At 41.3% G+C, this 18,282-nt stretch overlaps 1 protein-coding gene across 1 annotated transcript in view; it reads right to left on the bottom strand.

Moving 5' to 3' along the window:
• Positions 1-3,955: 3,955 nt before the first annotated feature.
• RYBP (RING1 and YY1 binding protein) overlaps positions 3,956-18,282 on the bottom strand; it is a 38,279-nt gene continuing 23,952 nt past the window's right edge. The window contains exons 3-5 of the mRNA XM_085590297.1: positions 8,624-8,800; positions 8,411-8,509; positions 3,956-4,528 (exon numbers count right to left, since the gene is read on the bottom strand). Coding sequence (XP_085446423.1) covers positions 4,276-4,528; positions 8,411-8,509; positions 8,624-8,800 — 529 coding nt within the window. The 3' untranslated portion in view covers positions 3,956-4,275. The remainder of the gene's footprint in view (positions 4,529-8,410; positions 8,510-8,623; positions 8,801-18,282) is intronic.

The raw sequence follows: 18,282 nt of genomic DNA, 5'->3' as shown, positions 1-18,282 counted from the left end.
GCATTTTATCCGTTGCTTTGTTTTCAAATTTCAACTTCATATTTGAACAGTTACATCACACATCTCCCATCTCAGCGGTGGAGGGGAAACACAAACTAGAAAGAGCACAGTAATTCACATCACCTCATTTCCTAGGCAGAGAACCAAAACACTGCTTGCAAAATACCAGTATTTTTATGCTACAAAAATACAATTAGACTCTCAATTACATTTTATTAAATTTACTCCTGGGACTTTGTCAGTGCAAGACAGGCAAAGTAACTCCCAAGGGGTCTCACTAAATCCTCCGCACTCAGTCTTGCCACTCCTGCAGCTACAGAAAGGGGAAAAATTATTATTTCCAGGGACCAGAAACCCAAATTCTGCAGACACATCTGCCACAAAGTCTCCCCAAGTCATGAGTCCCAGGGAACAAACTGGATTGACTCACTTGATTGAGGTTTTCCATGGGCACAACTGGTGTTTGCAGAAGTGGGGGAACGAGCGAGGCACAATGAGGAGCTGCTCCAACAACAGGACTCTCCACCTTTTCTGAATACTGGCATCTCCCAAAAAAGAGAGCTTGCAGATTTAATTAAATTTTACTATTTTATTTGTGAAAAAACTACAAGCAGAATTCATAAATAGACATTTCTATTTAAAGCAGGAAAATGATAAAGTGGCTTCTAATAACAGTCGTGCACATGCCAGTAACAGGAATATATTAACATCTTTTATTTGCTAGACAAAGAGCAGTGTCCAATATAAATTTCCCAAAAACATTTAAGACCTGTGAATTTCTGACCAGTTCACAAAACCACCATTGACACTTTAGCATGAAGATTAAAACAAACCTAACAGGACTGTCAGCTCTAAAGACTTTACAGAGCGGAAAAACTTTCAGAAGCGTTATACAAGCTGTCTTTCTGGGCAAATGAAAAATAGAGCTCGTATAATACATTAACATAAAAATCCACAAGATAAGATTATGTTTTGACATACTTAAACAAGCAATCTATATTTGTCTCCAACAAACAAAGCTAAGGAAATAATGTAACCATCTTTACACAGTAAATTAAGGTTACAAGTCATACACAAGAACAGAACTGCTTGCGCATTAAAAACTGTTCAGCTCCATTGTCATACTCTAAATGTTGGCTCTTAAAACCATTCGGTTACATACAAGCAAAGGTTATTATATAGTCAGCAATTAATAAATTTTCAATAATTTAAGTTTATGGTAGAGCTTAAAAAAGTAGACTGAGAATGATCTTGGTAAGGCAGGTGAAAACATCTCAGTGGAAATAAACTCACAGAAGCTGCTGCCAAATTTTGGATCTGTCCAATTTGAAGGAAAGTTCCAATTGAAATAAATAGCCTGGTGGTGTAAAACGCTGTCACCTTTCCTTTGCAGAACTACGTCAACTGAGCGAGTCAGGCAAGCTGTGTCGGTGTCTGTGTGTCTGTGTAAGAGTCGAAACTTTGCCATTGTAACACTGTGCTTCACTTACCTGCGTTCTGTGCCACTGAACACCGTGAATCTGGTCCTTCCCTACACTAGTGTTTGCTTGGTTTGGTTCTGGAACACCTTCCCCACCAGGGGCGGGCCGGCCCACGGCCACGGCGCCGCGGGAACGCCAGCTCCTGGAATTGTGAAAGCAAACGCTGTCCTTCAAAGCCACAACACAACAGCTACGGATGAGGCTGGGGGATCAATGCTGAGCTAGCACTTCCTAACCGATTGCAGAATTACAGGTCACTCGTTCCAAAGAAATTTTCCCATCTGTTTACAGCCAGCTACTTCACCGAGGAGGCACGCCAAAGGGACAGATGTTACCGACTTTACCACGAGTAGCTGGGTACGGCATTAAAGCTTTTCAACTGATCTACAGGTCTAGTTTCACTTGAAAAAGAAGCAGTTTCCTGGTACACACAATGCTTTTTTTTTTTTTTTTTTGCACAAATTCCCAGATCCAACAAAGAAGGTGAGCATGTGGATTGACTTGAAGCACCAGAATGAGCCCTGCTGAGGCCAGCGGGACCTGCCACTCGCTCACGCTCTTGGCTGGATCATGGCCGAGATGCACGCAAGCCTAATTGATAATGGATCATTTATAAAGCAGTGCAAAATATACAAGTTCAGGGGCATCTTCAAAAAATCTCTCTTAAAAAATTATTCCAATACATTTCAGTAAAATAAATAAATATGGCTGACCAGTTTACCCTCCCTGAGACCCTTAAAGGAATAGTAAAAACTGGAAAAGGAATGTCTTTGCAATATCCCACTAATGTTAAAATGTGGATTGAGATATTCATAGTATTTAAAACTATGTATAATAAATTGTCTTGATGCTTATAGGAAGCATCTGTTTTCCTTTGGTTAATACTTTTAAAAATGCTTACAAAAGACAGCCTATACTGTGAATATAAGCAGAATTAAGTTGGGGTGCCCATGCTAATGTTCAGAATAAAACCACTGCTGCCGAGGCACTGCCACTGCACATGCCTTCAAGCAGGGGCCCTGCCAGTTCCCTTACTCACACATTTCTGTTGCCAGTGTGAAAGGAACCTACATCTGCTACTCAAAACCACACAGATTTTAAAAGAAATCTTAAATCAGTTGCCTCCACAAAGAGAAATTTCTCTTGCCAAGCAAATAATTCACAATATAACAAGCAGGCACAAAGTTGTCAAAATGTGGCCCTCTTTCATCATGCCCAAAAGTTATGCATTTGATGTCAGATGAAGCCACAGCCTCTGCACTCAAAATTACTGCAAAGCACCCTGGGGCCACTAAATAAAGATGAAAAGCCAAAGAGGTTTGGGGTTTGTTTTGCTTTTTAAAAAAAGTTTGTTTTACCTCTTCAGCAGAGTGTTTTAGCAGGATAATGCATGGAAGGTAAACTGTAAAGCAATACTAACAGGCCAGGAAAAGAAATCATAGTCTGGATAGCTTTAGAGTAAGAATGAAGGAGATGCTGGTCACGAGCATGAGCCACACGTCGCTCACTTGCCAGCATGAAAACTTTTCCCTACTTTTGCTCCCACAGCAGGAGACTCGGAAGTGTCCAAACGCTGACAAGCCCATCACTGGACAAGACGCTGCTCAGAAACCACTCTTGGGACATAGATGGACTTCAAGGATAAGAGCCACCCCCACAGCAGGGACAGGACCGATGGAACAGGGCTGACAAGCACCGACCCACCTGCGGCTGGAGCGAGCACCAGCTCGGATCCTGAACTAGGGATTGCTCCCAGGCTGCCTTCAACCCACAGCAGCCACTCCAGCTCCAGTTACCTCGGGCACTGAGGCTGCTGGCTGGAATTCAATAACAACACCAACACGTGTGGGACTGGCTGTGCATGACAGCCACGCTCATGTCAGCAAGCACATGGATCTGGGGTGTAACACCAGCAGTCTGCTTGGGAATGCTTCCGCTCAGCTGGGCACGGACCTGCACATCACCAACCTGAGTGACACTAGGGGAAACACCAGCTACCTGGAGCAACCCTCTCTCATCTCAGATCCCAAGCTGTAACAATTAAAACCGTGTCCAGTACATTTTAGCCATCGCTTAGGGAAGAAATGGGGAAGGAACAAGAGAGAACAGGTCCCATCCAGGTTCAAACCTTCAGGAACACTTTTCACCTAAGACCAGTTCCATTTCAGTTTCAGTACTTTCACAGAAGGGGACTGTCCCAGATCTTGAACTGTTCAATTATTTTGTTTTACCACTTCACAGTGTTTCAAGCACCAGCGTTTCCATGTATTGGTTTCAAATAACCCTTTATATATATTTATTTATATATATATTTATATATAATTTATATCAAAACTGATAGTACACAGTATAACTGGAAGAAGAACTGAACTTAAAAAGGATATGTTGAAAGAGGATGGAGTTTGTGAATGCAATAAATAAAGCCCCCTTCCCACCCACCCACTCCCTATCCCAAAACAAAAAGTTGTCATGTTCATGGAAAATTGTGCACAGCAGATATTATAAAAAAGTAGATTCAGGAGCACATCCAATTATAAATGATTGTTAGGAAAATCATATAAAACAATGGAATACATAAAAGTGTCAAGAGTAATCGCTAGGGTGAGAAATTCCTTGGTGGCCAGATGCCCACGGCAAGCAGAAATTATCCTGGTTGCATCAGTAAGAGGTCGATGTCCAAAGAAAGTGTGTTCAAGCACAGAAGAGGCTCTCCAGGATTTGAACAGCGTGGGCAGGTGGAGTGTTTGAATTTCATACCCTGATTCATAGTTTCCACAACTCCATGTGCAATTTTTCAGAAAGATTCGTCGTTGACTGCCGACATGTCCCCCTTGGGCGTGGAGGAACGGGACGAGCCCTTGTCTGTGCTCTCAGAGCCCGAGCTGCTCTGATTCTGCTGTTCTGATCCTGCACTGGAGGTCACTGTAGAAGACGACGTGGATGAAGAGCGAGTCTTTTCTTTAAAGTCTGTGATAATTACTGTGACATTTCCCACTGTGACTGCCAGCTGCTGTGCGGTACTTCTGTCCACATTTTTCAGTCTGGGCCTAAAAACGAATGAGAAGACATTTATTAAAAGGATAAAAATAAAGGAGAAAGGGAAAGTTTATTAGGAAAAGCATTTGGAAACAAACTCGGTGTGACTCGTGCTGCCTTGCCTGTGCAGATGGCAGTGGCTGGGAGGAGAACCCAGGCAGGCAGAGTGCTGCAGAGCACAGGATGAAGGTGTGACCTGCCAGCCAGGCTCCCTGTGCCTCTGAGGGCTGCTGGGCTCACTCAGCCCCAGAGAACAACCTGTCTCACAGAGCTCTGCACAGGGAGCCTCTTGCAGGCTTCTCCCTATCCAACCCTGCCAGAAAGGAGGACAACACAGCAGAGCCAAGCCAGACAGAGCAAAGGATCTCCTCCCCAAGGGGCAGATGAAAGACTTCTCTTATCTAAATTCACCATCTCATCATGTGCCCTGATGTTATGAGACAAGGCTGTGACTCTGCAATACAAAACCACATGAAAGCATTCGGCCACGGCTCTTTCATTCCCCATGTTGGAACTCTGCAGCTGCAAACAACACAGGCATTGGGACAACTTGGCTTCTCTTTCAGCTGCTTTGAGCTTATACAAATCAGATGCCCAATCAGCCTATGGATAAAATAGCTCATAATGTTCCCTCTGGAATCGAGGCTATTGTAAATAAAATCCAAAATGTACAGCAGTATTTTTTGCAGCCAGAGCTCTTGGTTAAGGGATAAAGAAAAGGGGACAGAAAAAACCACAAAACACCCAAAAAGAACCCACTGGTACTTATTGCTCAGGATTATCTTGGTAATTTGCATGCTGTGCTATCATTCAATTAGTAATGTAGCTAATAAGGGTCGAAGCTCTAGGAAGCTGACATTCAAGCACATTTCACGGGCTGGTCCAAAGCTCTGCTTCAACAAGCCTTGGACACTCCTTCAGCTACCAGCAAATTCCAAGTCAGCTGCAGAGACTGCTGTAATTTACAGCTTTTGCTCCTAATTAAGGGTCAGACTTAAGCAGCGGAATATTCCCAATAGGGAAATTAAAAAGGAGAGTCTTTATACATCAGTGAAAAGTAGCTTGCTGAGAGCTGCCTTATTGAGAGGGATGGAGGGAAGGTTAATTTACTTTGGGATCAAGCTCCAGCTTTTAAACCACTCTGCCTTTTCTCCTCCTCACTTGCAGCACACAAGGCTAGTGCAGTAAAACAGAAAAAGAGGGAATTAAGCTCATTTTCTACTCGCCATGAATACTCAATGGCTTGCAGTGGTAAGTTAACAAGGAGAAAGTCCTCAAGCAGCAGTTATCCAAGTGGTATTCCAGAATCAGAACAGCAAAATGCATTGAGGACAGATGTACAGCTTCCAAAATAGAACAATTGTATTTCTGCAAACTTCCTCACCAAAAATAAAGTTACCGCACCAAAAATAGTATTTTCTTATCTAACCTAGGAGGCTGCTGCGATTTTTAACAAGTACCACAGGAAAAGCATTTTTAATAGACAGAAAATACAAACAAAAACCCAAAATACTACTGGCATGGGGCTAACACTCAGTACAACTCCTACTTGCAGCAGCCCCTTCACTCCAGGACTGGCGTTTCCAAGCTTGGAGTTGTGCTCTGGATCCCAGGGCAGGGAGATGCACCCACGCTGCACAGACACACTCAGAGGAGCTGCCAAGCTGTACAGGCAACCACGGGGAGATGAAATGATGCCACCTCGTTTGTGGCTTGCAAGAAAGGCCGGCTGGCTCAGCAGGGTTTGTGGTTTCCGCCGGCGCTCCGGTACCGTCCCGGCAGATCCCCCGCGCGGCCGCCGGCGTTCCCGGAAGCGTAGTACGAGGACGTATTTTCCTCCCCGAGCCCCCAGTTCCTCTAGGAAACCCAGTTCTTCCTGTAATTTGCCTCAGTCATTTGTTTCCTCTTGTACTCAGAAACAGCCAAAATGCTGGCCCAGATACCGGAACAGAGCCTGCTGCCTCCACCTTCCTACAGGGTTGGACGTGAGCTCCGGCTATTGCTCATTAAAAGGCAGCTCTGAGAGCTGTAATTAGCTTAAAAAACAAGAAAAAAATGGAACTGCCCATGCATCTTTAAATGCCAGGATAAAATAACATGGAAGGGCTGTGGGAAGCAGGGCTGAGGTACAGGATTTCCCCACAGTCCCACTCACAAACATTTACGTTATCACTTTTAGAACTGAGCTTCCCAGCCATTTCTCTGGGAGGTTTTCAGGGTTTCCCCTGTACAAAGAGTTGATTAAGCACAGATGGAAGCCACCAATCTCTTCAGCACATGCATACAATTTTTGGTTCTTACAGAAGAAAGGGATTGGCCCACTCATGTTATTTTGCAAAATTAAACACCCTGATGCTTCAGGTTTATAGCAAAAGGGTTTTATGGCCAAATAAGTGAAGTGTTTCAAAACATTCAATCTGAAAGCACACAGGAAGGCATGGTATAAACTAAGACATATTGTCAGAAACAGGCATGGTATCCAAGAAATTTAAACAAGATTTCTTAAAAATCCAGAGAGCCCTAAAAGACAATTTACAAAAATACCCAGAAAAACTGTTAAGCAATCTGGGCATGAAAAAACCTTAGCATTCTGTAAAAATCAGAAAAAGACTCTTGACAGTACTCCTGAGAACAGTGAATTGTAAGAAAAGTTCCACTAAATAAAACACTTAAAAAGTTTAAGTAGTAAAGGAGATGAGGTATCCTTTAAAAATACCCAGCTAGACCTGGTACTATTAAGGCTTAATTAGGCCTGGCAAAAGCTTGCCACAAAACATGGACTTTTGCAGTAGACAGAGTGACTCCTTTAATAAGCAAAAACAATTACTTGATGTAATCTCTCAATTTAATACTATGCCTTTAGTTAAGTACATCAAGTGTCCTGCATCCTAAGTCTCAAAATAAGTACTATTTAAAGAAGAACAGGACAAGAAAAGAGTCATTGCAATAAAGGTGCCTCTCTGTAATCAAATCAGGAATGGACACTTCTCTCTTTGGGGGCTGAGGAAAAGTTAACAGCAGTCTCTGCAAAGAGCTCAGTAGCACAGCAGATTTCACACTGCCCTTACTACATTCCAGTGGGTTACTGTGCAAAGGATATTCCCTCTTTTTAAATATATTCATCCGATAACTGAAAAACTTCCAAGATAAGAGTTTTCTGCTGTCACACCTTGCCAACTTGAATGCCATCAGCAGTGCCAACCATATTTCCCATGTGCTTTACAAATGTTTGCAGCTAATATTGCCTCAGGTCATGGGCTTCACTATAAAACACCTATTGCAGCTCATTTTAAAGACAGATGCAATTCTTACACAGCCCACACAGGCAAAGCACCCAGTTCAGTGCTGCCTCTTGTAGCTCTCAAGTTCAATAATAAAAAAACTGTTCTGTGATGCTTTTTGATTTAAAAAAATGGAAGAACAGTATAGGCAAGACTAGGAATAAACCTCTCTCCATACACTCATTTCAAACTCCGACAAATATCAAACCAGCCATTTGTGCTTTTTGTTGATAGCAAGATCCCAGCAAATCTACTCATGTATGCTTAGCTCCTGTGTATACTTGGAAAATTATCTTGACAATTACAGTGACTGAATTACGGATAAGGAAGTAAAAAAGTAACCTTTGTTACTGCTATCGAGTGATGATAAGAATTTGATAGGATTGCTGGTTAATGTTTTTCCCCCACTGTGTCTACAGTAAAAAGCATTACTACCCAACTGACAATACAATTATTTTAGCAGAGAAATGAAAACAGAATGGACAACAGAGTTACTATTTCCAAAGCCTGAATCTGTCCTCACTGTTCAAGTGCTCATACATCAAAAAAAGAAGCGTTTGCTTTTTTATACAGTTCTCAGATACCACAGGCTCAACTTTAGTCTAGAGTTACCTTGAAGTGTGATTTGAGTCGCTGGTCTTTGTTGTAGTATTCCCAGACTGTATGCTGTTTGCTTCACTAGGAGGATCTTTCACAATATCTGACTTTGGTCTGTGAGAATTGGAGGGAAGAGGGAGATTACAATGTTGGTTTAACTGCACAATTAACCAATGCACAGTGCTACTGAAATCACATCACATTTAATACTGCATCCTTCAAACTTACTTAGTCTTCTTGTTAGTGTTCTTCTTTGTAACACTTGGACTAATTTCCTTCTCTTTGTCAGGTTTTTCTTTGTCTTGTTTTTCCACTTTCTCCTTCTTCTCCTTCTTAGGTGGTGGTGGGGTTGCATATTGCTGGGCAACTTGTTGTGCCACCAACTGAGAATTTATTCTAGGTTTTCTATAATGACAAGGAAAAGAGAGATCTACAGTCAGTCTTACACAGTAAAAATAACTACACTGAGAGCAGTATGACGATTTATTTCAGCAACCAGGGAAGAACATTCCACTTAAAGAACCAAATGGATGCCCTTATTTGATGTGAAGTACTACTGCTGTTGCCAAACAAGACAGAAATGTTAAAAGAAAGAAATACTCTGAACTGCTGTTTCATCAGGTTTTAGCATCTAACATTATTAAGTGTAATGCTCCCTTTCTTCCTCTATGTCATGAAATCACAGCCAATTTTGGTGGGGGGACAATAGTGAAAAATCAGCTTTCAAGAAGCTGCCAGCCATACACTGTGGCTACATTTTAAGAAAAGGAACAGAATGTGACCAAAAAAAAAAAAAAAGTTTCCTGATAAACATCAGCCTCTTTCATATCCTTCAGTTTAATTTCTCAAATAAGCTTCTGGGTCAGCAGCAGCAAACCTTGCACAAATAACAAAGAACAAGAGAAGGTAACTGAGATGACTTTGTCCCGAGGGCCAGGCTGGCAGGAGCACAGGAGACAAGTGGGCATTCACACTGGCACTGGGAACAGCCGTGCCAGCCTCCGACACACCGTCCTCACGCCATTGTCCCCAGTCCCCAGTGTGCTCAGACAAAAAACACAAGCAAGCTGCCTTTCCAAGGCTGCTTCCACTGCAAGTTATGGCTGACACAGAGAGGAGCTTTGCATGTAACCAATATCTTGGTTATTGATCCTCTCCTATCTCACAGGAATTGGTACCTTTGTCTCTCTAATGTTCTCTCTAGACAACTCAAAAACTTTCCCTCCTGGCATATCACAAAGCAATTTATACTCTGAATACTTTGGCTATTCATGATCAGTTTGATCCCTTCAACACTCCAGAAAGACCTATGCTCCCTGTGAACACAGCTCATGGGAGAGGAACAAAAACAGGTAAGCAACTCCCTTAGTCGTCCATAATAAACCAAATACTAATTGCAACAGTTGCCCAGGCTTGTCCAGAGCTGTTAAATTGTTCATAAATACAATTCAAATTTTGCACAGAGATCAGACCACAACAGATTGCCAGTGAAAGCTGCACCCAAGTACCATCAGTTCTACAGCTGGCACACGGAACCCCAGGGGTTTGTGCTGAAGGGCTCTGCACTCAGCTTTTACTACAAACATCCAGAGAGGTTTCAGGCACCTACTTAGGGGTGTAATGTGTTGAAAAAAAGTATAGAACAATTAATTGCTCACACATGACATTTGCATTGAGAGATTATACATGCAAGGGAACACCCAGAGAATTTCTACCCTTCATGGGGAAATCCAAGTATCTGCTAAGCCTCTCTTGGTACTGGTTTCCTGTATAATGGTACCAACATGTTTTTACTAAAGCCAGATATACCCAAGTATTTAATTTTTCTATCACAGATTATTATGAAGTCTATGCAACAAGCTGAAATCAGGTCCCTGACCCATCTCAACACGTCTGGCATTTGGACTTTTCACCCAACACATAAACTATAACTCAGGTGATGCTACAATCTGCATACACATCTGAGTGAACAATGATCTGGTCTTCAGCCTTAAATAACTGTGATACTGGAACATTTGTAGATCAGATCAAGCAGTTACCTGCTCCACAGAACAGTAAAGATATTTAGCATCCTTGAAATCCAGTATAGAGCAATTTCTGTGCATATGACTGAGAAGAAACACGTAAAAAGAAGTGGTTTGGTTACATGGAAAAGATTTTCAGATTGATGATGCAACCACACTAAAAGCTGACAACAGTAACTTGTGTCAAGCAACCTGCTCACCACCTACTAAAAAAAAGATAAAATGTCAAGAAGTCTTCAAAGAGAGGGCAGATAACATCTCCCTGCATGATTACCTCACTGCTTGACGCTGCCACTTCTGCCCAGACTTAGTTATTTGCTGTTTACACAACCAGCTAAATCAGAAACCTGAGCCATTCATGGGAAATCCCAATTCATGAATCTGAGAAGTTTTCCCACTTTACACAACTCTGACGTGATCCTTGTGATGTGATTTCCAAGCCTTGTGCACAACCTGTGCAGCTGCCCTTCCTGCTGCAGAATTGCCACACTGTTTGAAGAGAGATGCAAATTTTAAAATGCAAAGTAAAATAAAAACCAAACCTACATAAATATGTCCCACTGTATTTCCCTAGAGAAGGCTGGAATGGCAAAAGCACTTAAAGCTCTCCTGTGGAGACACTGCCCCGTGCTCTTCTGCTCCTTATCTGTACCTGTGACAGCACACCGCATTTATTAAATTTGATCTTTTTCTCACTGGTCACTGACCTAACCAGCACAGCTTCTCCAAAATCCATATTTACATATTCCCTCTTCTCCACCAGGATGGTTTGCTGGTGAGGGCAAAGCCAAAACTGGAAGGGAAGGGAGCAGGAAGCAGCCAGGGTCCCATGAGAAGGAGAGCCAGCCCTGCCCATGGGTTTGCTCCTGCCATGAGGGAGGAAGCACAAAGCTGCTGTGACTTTGGTCAACACTGAGCATCTTTCAAGGTCTGCTGCACTATTAGAATAGATTTTCTTTTTAAATAATGCAAATAACCCAACAGCGTTCCAGTTCCTAATCTGACTGTTTCACCCATGCCAGCAGCAAGCTTAGGAAAAGGGTAAAAACCAGGTAATTTAAGTAACTGGCAGAGAAATAGTAATAATTATAGCAGTAATAAAATCCTTCAAGTAAGGCCCACACTGCCAGTACAGCCAGGACACACTGGTTAAAAGCCCTTTACTAAAAAGCCAAGCAAAGCAAGTTGAGCAGCACATTTTTAACCACAGCAAACTATAACCATAGGAACCACAATTGAGCAAAGCAGCTACAACATCCAAAACTTACTCCAAGTTTCCCTGCCTACCAAAAATCATTTATTTGGCCACCTCCAAAGTGACTGCTTCAACTCAAATACACCACTATTATATTAAAGTAGTTATCACCTAGGCAGAACAATCTGAACAGAAAGTTGTAACTACTTCTAAACTTAAAAAATAAGCAGCTACAGAAACAAGTATTAAGCATTTCTTATCCCCAAATCTTCTCCCTGGTTTACTTTCTGCAACATTCAAGTGTTCAGGTACACAGAGAGTACACCTAAGTGACAAAAATCAAACCCTAGCTCAGCCTCTTCAGGGTTTCTAGCCAGCACTCATGCTTAAGGAACAACTATGTGAAGGTTGGAAGTATCAACACCACTCACAACTCACAGCTAAAAAGCCTCAACTTCCCAAATACTACCTGAAGAGATACAATACTTAGTGTTAGACTTAGTTCTTGAATTTTCAATGCAATAAGTGTGTTCTCTCCTACTTGAACTTCTTTAGGATAGTAAAGTTATGCTTTGCTTGGGAAATTTTCCCCTAATTTAGGTGACAGCCTGAGTAAAGATCCAACACTGATGTGACAAACAAATGCACATAATTTTTCTTTTTACAACATGAAGAGGATTGTCTTCTCCTCGTCTAAAACCAAGAGCAATTAAACAAAATTAAACTGTGCTTTCAAAGCTATGTACAGAAAAATAAATCGTTTCACATTAACTGAACTGTAGTTTACATCCCAGGAGCAGACATTTGCACAACTCATGACCTCTGCAGCAAGGACACAATTCTGCATGAAAAAGCTGAAATATGTATGTCTCCTCTAAGAATGGCTTGGCACCTGGGTCTCTTCACCATCAACTCCAGTAAATGATGCACACAAATAATCTTTATTACTTTTTAGTAACAGGCTTCACAGAAACACTGTGCCTGCAAATATAAACTATATGCAAATATACATACATACATATATATATATATACACACTATATGCAAATATTGTACCCTCAGATTGCCATGTGAAGTGACACTGGGATATTTCACTCATGGGAAGTGGAATAAATGCACGACTTTTCTGAGGGGTTCACTACCTACACTGCTGTTCTCTTTTAATAAATTGAAAATTAAAAAGCAAAGTGTAACTTTAAGGTTCTGGTAAGTAGTGCTTCACTACATGCATTTCTTTCTGTAGCTCAAAGCTTCCCTTTAAAGCATACCTCAGAACCAAATCCAAGAGTGTGGACACCAAGGAATTCTGCTGCTCCACTCATAACCCCTGCGAGCAGGCTCAGGAGTGCAGCAGCACAAATCACCACACACCCAACACGGGAGTCACTCTGTCCTGGATTTCAAGAGGGATCTAGGAGGATAAGCTGGACCCTCATTTTCCATGTGACTAATTTCTGTATCTGTTTGGGATTTGTCTGGCCCCGCTGCCTTGAGAAAAGGGAAGGCACCAGAGAACTGGGAAGCGACTGGGCTGTATCCCTGCAGCACCACAGACCTGGAGGGAGTCGGCAATCCCCAGGAACATGGATCTAATTACAACTGCTCTGACTTCCCTACAACTATGTTATCAGAAGAATGAAAGTGGCATCGAGTGGGATTTCAGAGTCAAAAGCCTCGTGTAACGTGAAGTAGGGAGGATTTGGATAATTTCATGCTGTTCTGGCTTTGATGCACGCGGTGATACCAGCCAACCTCTGCGCGGCTCCGTGGTGCTTTGAGAAAACGTGTTTCATGCACTGTGCAGTGTGAAGTACATGATTATTTTAATAACCCCAGTCACACATGAATATATCTTTGCTCAAAGAAAAACAAGAAAACAAGACTAAAAGTATTTACAGTGTTTATAAAACAGTTAGTGCCAAAACACTTATACAACAAGCATCCTTCTGAGCATGAAGCAGGATTAGAAACTAACCCATGAGCACAAACTAAATTAACATCTCCTCGGAAGAATTTTACATCCAGAAGAACCAAAGCTTTGGAGAAATTAAGCTGTAAACATGATGGGGTGAGCCCCCATTCCCACATGAATATTTTCCAGCTCATTTGTGATGACCACAGGGTCCTTTTTAGCAACAAGAACAAGGATGAACGGACACATTGTCCTTAGAGCAGAACTGCAAAGCAGCATGGAAGATATATACATTTATCTCCACTTCTCCATGTGACCCAGGAAACAAAGCAACAATAACAATAGTAGACTAGAAGGACAAACTGCAAGAAATACGTGGCTGAGAAATATTTTGGTAGAAGAACAGATTTTTCCTTAACACTGATGTAACTAGCACTGTGTTTTTATTTAGAAGACAAACATTTAAAAATACAGAAGTTCATCTAAGGAACACCCACTTGTGGGCCCCAGGTGTTGGGCACAGCAACAAGACTCCGAGTGTAAGTCTGAATATTTTAGAAAAAAACATGTAAGAAACAACAGCTTCACATAAAGAAAGCAACTATTTGTCACAAAATAAGCTAAATACATTTGAAAGTGTACAGCCACCTCCAAAAATCTGTTTAAATGTTCAGTTCTCCTTGATCATCCAGTCCCTATCTTCCACCTCCTTAAAGAGTAAAGAACAGGCAACGGAGATAAAGAAGCCTCAGCTTTGCTGATAACTATTCCTGGCCACAACTAAAAACCTTGAGCTGTTTCACATTTCAGAAGAGTGTTTTAAACCTTTTGTCTCTCCACCAGAAGTTTTTAGACTTCAGGTCACTTCTCAGATTGAACAATCCTCCCCCGCCCCCACACGATCCCGCACTTATATTTGTAAACTTTAAAAAGTTCAAAATTACTTGGAGTAGTTAATATTTACTGGGCTCACACATAGCTGCCAGTTTTTTTTGCCTTTCTGAATGAAAACCTGCTTTTTTCTATTTTCCCCAATTTTCTTTTGAATCAAATAAGAATGAGAACATTATTAAATGAAATGAAAGCTGCCACTGGCATATACAGAACAGGACAGGCATTTCTGGTTACTGGGAAGTGTCTGGTCAGTGCCACCAGAGGAGAGTCGAGATGCTGAATGATGCCTGTAAAAAAAATTCTTCATTCTTGCTTGTTACAGGAGCCTCAGCACTACTTTTCCAAAAATATTTGGGCATGTTTACAAATAAAGGTGTATAAATAAAAGAGGTTTATTCCTGGAGCTGTCACTGCACAGATTCTGCAGTTCACGTTTCTGATTTTTTTTTTAATTGAAAACATGCAAAAACAGTTCTAAGAGAGTCCCAGAACTGTTCTATAAACTATTCCACTATGACTGTTCAACAGCACAGTGTAATAAGTTTTTCTGTACTTTTCCAGGTCTTTTTTAATATACATTGTTCCATATAATCTCATTACAAAAATCTGAAAAAAGGGATGTAAGATGTTTTTGGAAGCAGTTTGACCAGAATTTTGCCACCCAAAAACGAAGTAGTCACAAAACTCCCCAAAACATCCACTCTAATACAGTACAGAACTACAAATTGCAAACAAAATGCAAACATGAAAGTAAATCTGGACCATTCAACTCCTATCAAATTAAGAAACATCTTATATGGTGCTTCTTGCACAGCTGGACTTAGGACCTGGTGGGCAGCCAGCAAGAAAGGAGCCCTGAGCCAGAAAATTAGGCTCTTTGGGATTTTGTTGGAAAACTTTCAGCAAAGCATCACTGTTTGCATTTTTGCAAGTGTTTGGCCTCTCTTTTTGTTTGTTTTGGGGTTTTTTCCCCACCAGGAAACTGATAATCACAGAGTGGGCTTTCTGGTTAAAAAGGGCTGGACCTGAGTGACCACAAACCTGGGTCTGCTCTACCAAATCCCATGGGCTCTGCTCCTTGCCCATGCCTATCACACAACACTATAAAATCATTCAAAGAGATGCCTAACACTCTATGGTGCTTTGGAGCACAGGTTTAGCCTGTGGAGGGTTAACCCTGTGTTGTTAAATCCTCTCTGGAGGGGTCCTGATAACAAACAGTTTCAAGACAGCAGCAAACAGCAGCTTCTGTACACTCTGGAGAACAGAGAGCCAAAAGCAAGAGTTAAGCAGGAGTCATTCTTCAGGCTTCTCTGCTACTGGAGTGAGGATTGCAAATAGCAGTGATGATGAGTAACAACGCTGAGTATCAGCTATTGGAACAGAGCCTGACGTTTACTTAAGCGCTAATACCGTGAAATTTAACTTACTGTGTCTGCAGGAGGCAAAACAAAAGTCACACTGAAGTTCTGGAAGAAAGGCTGCAGTTCCTCCTTTCAGAGGAAAAGCCTGCCTGGAAGCACAGTCTGTGCTGGCAGCCTCACCTGCTCACCTGCAGCACCCATCTAAGCTGATTATTTCATATCTAATCTGTACTAATGAGTGCCAGTGAAAGCCCTGAGGCTGCCCAACAGAGGCTCATCCCACAGCCTCTGACTAGTCCAAATCCCTGGAAAACACTTCCTTGGATGGCCCCAGCCAGCCCCAGCTCATCCCTGGAGCTGCTCCCTGTCAGTGGGCAGTGCAGGAGCTCTGGGTGCGTATAAATAGATATATTCACACACCACACGCAGCAGGACAGTGCTGAAGAGCTGTGTACTCTAACTAAGGATTTTTCAGTGTTCATCTGCTGGAATTAACTTCCAATAGGAATATCTTTTAAGGACTAGAGTGGGGAAATGTGTGAAATAGCTTTTTCTGCTTTCATTTAAAAAGTAACATTTCCTTAAACAAGGGGTTTAACATCCTTAATTAAATAAGTATAAAATTAGCAAAGAATTGGCAAAACACCAAATTTACCATGTTTTAAGATCATTTTTGTCTCGTTTGATGGGGAAGCAGAAGTGTCCAAGTGATCACAACTTCATTATGCTTACAAATACTATAAAATTACTACTTCTGATTCATGACTATATACAAAATATTCCCTCCCTGGGTGTGTTCAAGGCCAAGTTGGACAAAGCTTTAAGCAACCTGGCCTAGTGAAAGGTGTCCCTGCCATGGCAGGGGAGTGGAACAAGATGACCTTTTAGGTATCTTCCCACCCGAAGCATTCCAGGATTCTGTGACTCGGTAAGACTATAGTACATAGCCAGAAATATAGTTTTTCAGATGGTTTCTTGCTCCATTATTTTACTTAAAAATAAAAGTTTCTATTAGGTTTTTTAATGATCCATTTAAAAATAAAATCATAAATTAAGAAAATACAGCACAATACATCTCTTCTGCTTAAAACAAAACTCGCAATATGTAATAGATTAAAATGGCATCAACTCCCAATTGCAACATCACCCTAAATTCCAGCTGAATCAAAACAACTTTACAACTCTCCTTCTTGCCCTCTACCACCAGCAGTGGTTTGGTCCAGGCCTATGCATTCCAGAAAGAGCTTTGCTTCCTATTCATTTATTGCATTTACAGGGAAGAAGTTCCACAGCAACAGAAAAATTGTGTGAAAATACACAAAAAACACAACTGAAATGAGATGCAACTGGAAACATAAAGATCATCCTGAGCCCAAACTTGAAAAGATGGCCTTGAGATTCCAAAATCATTCCACTTAGGTATGCCAATTTCCTTGGTCACCAATATTTTTAGTTCTATGTTGTGCTGCACAAGCTTAATTTCTGGAAACTTACTGCAACTGCCCTGCTCCTGCTATTGACCCATCACAGCTCCACTTGGAGCTTCAGTTTAATCCATCACTGAAAATTCCAATCACTACTTCACACTCCCAAACAGGAGAATTTATCATGCAGCTGCTTCTGGTGTTTTCATCTATGGCCCTACCTTACTGCAAAATACCAAATGTTCCATGATTTACAGGGACTTACAAAGTTGTTATGGAAAATCACTGATCTCAGCACAAAATTTACTTGCCTACAAGCACCAGAATGATGATAAAACTAAGGCCATTTTACTTGCTTGACAAAAATAAGCTGCTCTCACTAGCAAAAATTTGAAAAGAGTTCATAAAGCTGGCAGCAATCAAGATGTGTATAATAAAATACACAGATTTGCTACAAAAACAATTACTTAAAATACTTCTTTAACTGTCTATTAAGTTACATATAATCCTGAGAAAAGCACACTGGCTCAAGACTTCCTGGTGAGTAACAAAATGTATTTGGGCAGCATGAGTCTGACAAAAATTTAACATAAAGATTCCCCAAAGCAACTGCTCGTGGTTATTGTATTATAAATTCAATTAATAAAAATATGAGGAAAATAATAGTTTTTAGCACTGAAGCTAGAAATCAGGAATACCAGGCTTGGTGTTATAAAAGTGCCTTTTCACTGGACCCAAAATATGTATTTCTGTTTCAGACACTGAAGTCCTGACCAATAATGGAAATTGTCACATATAATCCAGCTTGACATGCCCCATCTGTGAGCATCTGCCTCCAGGTTTTGGGATACTCAAGTCTCACACTTCAAAATCACACCAGGAGAGACACCAAACTTGGAAACAAGGAACAAAAGAAGAGATGCAGAGAAAATATGCTCCCTATAAAAAAAAAAAAAGATATGTCAGTTAAATTGTCAAGCTGATCCCCTATCACCAGTCCAGAACTTGGAGAATAGTGCTTAAATGCACATAATATTTACTGTGGGAAAATGCAAATCACTTCAATACCCAACC

Source organism: Lonchura striata, chromosome 12, assembly GCF_050655825.1.
Source record: "Lonchura striata isolate lonStrDom1 chromosome 12, ASM5065582v1, whole genome shotgun sequence".
Lineage (NCBI taxonomy): Eukaryota > Metazoa > Chordata > Aves > Passeriformes > Estrildidae > Lonchura > Lonchura striata.
The sequence above is the reverse complement of the archived record's forward strand: the minus strand, read 5'-3'. Positions and strand labels throughout refer to the sequence as shown.